This window comes from Primulina eburnea, chromosome 6, assembly GCF_022965805.1.
Source record: "Primulina eburnea isolate SZY01 chromosome 6, ASM2296580v1, whole genome shotgun sequence".
Lineage (NCBI taxonomy): Eukaryota > Viridiplantae > Streptophyta > Magnoliopsida > Lamiales > Gesneriaceae > Primulina > Primulina eburnea.
Window position 1 is genome coordinate 38,995,710 of NC_133106.1, and position 4,569 is coordinate 39,000,278.

At 31.8% G+C, this 4,569-nt stretch overlaps 1 protein-coding gene across 1 annotated transcript; it reads left to right on the top strand.

Moving 5' to 3' along the window:
- The first annotated feature begins 2,600 nt into the window (after positions 1 to 2,600).
- On the top strand, positions 2,601 to 3,740 carry LOC140835560 (uncharacterized). The gene has a single exon (XM_073201044.1). The coding sequence runs from the start codon at positions 2,601 to 2,603 to the stop codon at positions 3,738 to 3,740; it is 1,140 nt and encodes a 379-aa protein (XP_073057145.1).
- Positions 3,741 to 4,569: the final 829 nt, after the last annotated feature.

Genomic DNA, 4,569 nt, shown 5'->3' on the forward strand with positions numbered 1-4,569 from the left:
GTCTGACGTTCACAAATTTATTAAATTTTCTTAAATTCAGCTCGATGAAAACATTATTAATGGTCAGATTTTAGTATGCCTAAAAAGTTATCTACATAAATAGAACATGATGAAATTTCGCAATTTGGAACGTATAAAACAAAAGGGGAAGAATCAATCCCTGGAATGGCCTGACATGATAAATAGTTTCTGTAGGATCGAACGTTTGGTATTTTTTTTAAAGTTATAACTAATAGTAATGGTGTAATTCAAATCTTTTAAATCGCACAGCAGTTCAAGCACCATGGTTCGATCGTTCTATTAAGTAAAGATAATTATTGCACCCAACCGTTTCTAACGCATGGATGGTAACACCCTACTTCGACTAAATTGTTAAAATAATGAATTTGAGATTTATTGATTTGTTATAATAGACAAATTACAATTTTAATATTAATTATGATAGTTTTAAAATATATACAAGATTGATGTAATTTTTTATTTTTCCAAATCAAAATCATCTCGAGATTACAAGAAGATGGGTGTGGTCCTCAAACGTCGATGATATTCCCCTCGTACATAGATTATGATCACCTCTACAAATTGTGCTGAGAAAAGGCAAGGCAATTAGGCAAACGCCGCCCCTTTCACATTCCCTTATTAATGGTTCGCTTAATTTAAACAAAATAGTAAAAAGTAATTGTGTTAAGATATACTAATGTTTCAATTTTTTGTTGATTTCGATTTAAATATAATGTCAATAAAAAAAGGATTAAAAAAATAAAATATGGATCCAACTTTCAGCGATTAAGAGTACATTTCACACCAATATTCTCCATCCAAACTATATATATATATATAAATTTTTCGATCGAGAATTGAAATGCAGAGAGCAGCACTAGAAATTAAATCCATGATTGATAATGAAGAGACAAAACTGAGGAAATTAAAAGGATATGGACCATTATATATTATAGCTGGTTGACAGGCTTTATTATATGTATGTATATATAATATATATATGATGGAGTTAATTTGCCATGAATTAAAGATTTTTGCTGAATTTGGAGACAAATTCTTCAGGGGAAATTAAACCTGCAAATATCGCATGCCAACATTTCAGAGTTGCCGGGACACTCGAATAAAATATTATTAATTATATATATATATATGTACGTAAAGTGTACCTCCATCGATCACACAACTTGTAATGATCACATGATTTTATCAGTAATTGGTAATATACTCCATCTGTTAGTATTATAAGTATGTACAGATACCTACTCAGGATTATTGGCAGTACATATATAAACATTATATTCACGATACGTATATTTTTATTAGAGAGTCGTGAATTTTTAATTCTTTGAAATATCAAATTAGCCAATAAAAAACTTTTTTTTTTATCAATATCAAGAAAACAACTATGGTATCGATTAGAAACTCATATAAATAAAACATTCAATACTAGCAACAACTATGGTTATTTAATGATTGTGAGCTAGTAATAATGATAAATATATTTGGCTAATTTTTTTTTAACCTCACATCAATCAATCATATCATAACCCACAAACTGTAGAGATTTAGGCTTTATATATATATCTAGGTGCGCATTTCACAAATTTTTGAGCTTTTAACGTAATATATAATTTGCAAGAATGACAACGTCAATTAATCAAGTAAATTATGTTAAATAAATTTTGTATGAATAGAAGAAGAAAAAGGAATTAAGGAAGGCTTTTCACTTTTGCATTGATTTTGAATAATCTGACAGTATCTTGCTCTTGTCGTTAGAATCTAGTCCAACTTTATTATTGTTCCCCTACGTGTTATGCATCATTTATTCTGTGCTTTTAATGAAATCGCTTTTTTGTCTCATCATATTTCATAACTACCAGCTTTTTTATTCGCAAATGCCAGAAATTATGAATATATCTTTACATTATTTTCCATATGGACAATAAATTACAATCCAGTCACCCGTTTCTCCAATAGCAATTGTTTCATACTAAAGATCGAATGTCAAAATAAATAGAAATTTTTGTTATTTATAAATTTAATTTCGTTAAACCAAATTGAAATTTGTATGTTTAGACTAGTTAAAAACAAAATTTTAAAGCCATTTTATTTAATTTAAATTAATGAGAGAAACCTTTGAGCCCAGCTTAGTAGATGCTACCCACATGGATAGTGGTTTCATCCACTCAACACATAACACGAGTACTTTGAGTGATGAATATATCACGATCTTTATCTCATTCTTACATCATGGTTGAATGATTGACCATAATTTATTTTGGATGCATAATGATATGATTTATGTGGATAGCATGAACAAAACTTTTGAGTCCTTAATATCAAATTTTTTTATTAATTAATACCTTCAATATTCATTTTTGCGTACGATATTTAGATCCATGTATATTAACTGCATGCGTGTGTCCCTCCCTAGCTTAATTGAGTTACGAATAAATGAAAATCCTCTTTTTCCTGACTGTAATTTCTCATTATAAATACAACATTCTTCCTCACCCTTAACCACAAAACTGAAACTTTGCGCAATTTCAACCTTACTCTGACCAATTCTTTGCTGATTTATGCACTAAAATCAAGAACTAATGGAAGAATCCTTGAGAATGCTTCTCAACACAGACTTTGAAACAGATCTGCCACCCACCTCCGCTGTCCCAAAGCGTTGCACTACCAACAAGAGGTCCCAAAAAGACAGCGTTGCCATCTCAACCGGTGGCACAGCAAGGTACCGAGGTGTCCGCCGGAGGCCATGGGGCCGTTATGCTGCTGAAATAAGAGACCCTAAGACCAAAGAGAGGCGGTGGCTTGGAACTTTTGACACGGCGGAGGCGGCGGCATATGCTTATGACTCTGCTGCCCGTGCCATGCGCGGTGTTAAGGCGAGAACAAATTTTACTTACCCTACGTATCCAGCTGATGCAGAAAATCTTGCGAAAATTTCATCTCAACCCTCCATCATCGGTTCTTGTTCGTTTATTAGATCGACTTGTTATGGAAACCCTAATGTTGATTTCAGTGGATATTCCTCGTGTAGAAGTGATGATCACAGTAATTCACTTAACATGCTTCTGCACAGTTTATACTTTAACCCCTCGAATACCAACTACACCCATTCTTCTTGTTTCGACTTTCCACTGCAAGAACAAATGCCTTCGAATTTTCTGAGCAACTCTTTCTCCTCAGCTCAAAGTGCTTTCATGGGGTCTTCTTCTTCTTCAGTGAATGTGTCACGTGTTATGACCACTCACGCTAATAGTGCAAACCCTACCGCAACCATTCTAAATAATATTTCTCCAAATTTAGCCAAATTGGAAAATCAAGAAAATATCAGCTCTGAGATGATAACAAGTAATGATAATGAAGCTTATGATTGCATGGAGTATTTTCCTATGGAGAGGTCCGATACAGGTTTGCTACACGAAGTTTTAAATGGATTTTTCCCGAAACCTAAAACTGTGGTGAAGTCTGAGCCACCGCACAATATGTGCAATTCAATCCATCCTCCTCCGCCGGTGCTGCTCCAAGTTTCGATGAAACAGGAGCAGGTAGTAAAAGATTCCAAGGCTTCCGAGATTGATAATTTTCCACAGTTTGAGAGCTTTAAATCGAACTCTACGTCTTCCTCATGCAATGATTTTTCATCTTATGGAATAATGGGAGCCGGAGACGTTTTTCAGTATCAAGAAGCTTTAAATTTGTTTGCAGGTGAAATGCAGAATGGTTGAGTTCGTCTGTTGGTCATAGAACAAAACACCTTTTAGCTCATATATCTTTGTTAATCAAAAGAATGAAAATATTGGTGGTTTTTCTTAAGGTAATAGGCCACTATGTCCTTTAGATTTAGCCAAGAAAATTAAGATTGTACTCCATTATTTCTCTGTATTAGTGTAATTGATGAATGGTTTAGTTAATCATCGTAAGTACTTGCTGTTGTTTGCATGTATGAATTTCAAATTATTTAACGTGAAAATTCAAATTTACTCATTTTCATGAATAGTAATTGTGAAGGATGATATGATCGAGCTCACCAATTAAAATTATTTGCCTCCATTAATTAAAATTGTACTACAAAACTTATATATATATATATATATATATATATATATATATATAAAATACTGGCACAAATTAAAAACCAAATGAAATCGTGTGCTTCACAGAGATTTAGCGACGTTTTCTGGAATTGACCACCAAATTGTAAAAAGGCGTTGTTATATTATCCAGCCTTTTGCCATTTGTATATTCAAAAATCTCTAATCTTTAGCATCGATCTCCATTAATTTCCAATAACTAAAAATAGAGATTTATTTAAGAATGATTTTTTTAAAAATAATCTTTGCAATAACTAACTTGATATTTTATTATTTTTTGTATTTTCATCAATACTTATTTTTTTGAATTAAGATATGATATATTCAATTAAATATATAGATATATATTTTAAAAAATAAATGTTTTGTGCACATGACCTGTGTACTTGGTATGCTAATTATTATTTGAGCTTACTTCTACATTATTATTTGTTTATTAATATATTTTTGAGAAAAAAATAGA

Coding starts and splice junctions, on each gene's coding strand:
- LOC140835560 (XM_073201044.1), top strand. CDS start 2,601: ATGGAAGAATCCTTGAGAATGCTTCTCAACACAGACTTTGAAACAGAT.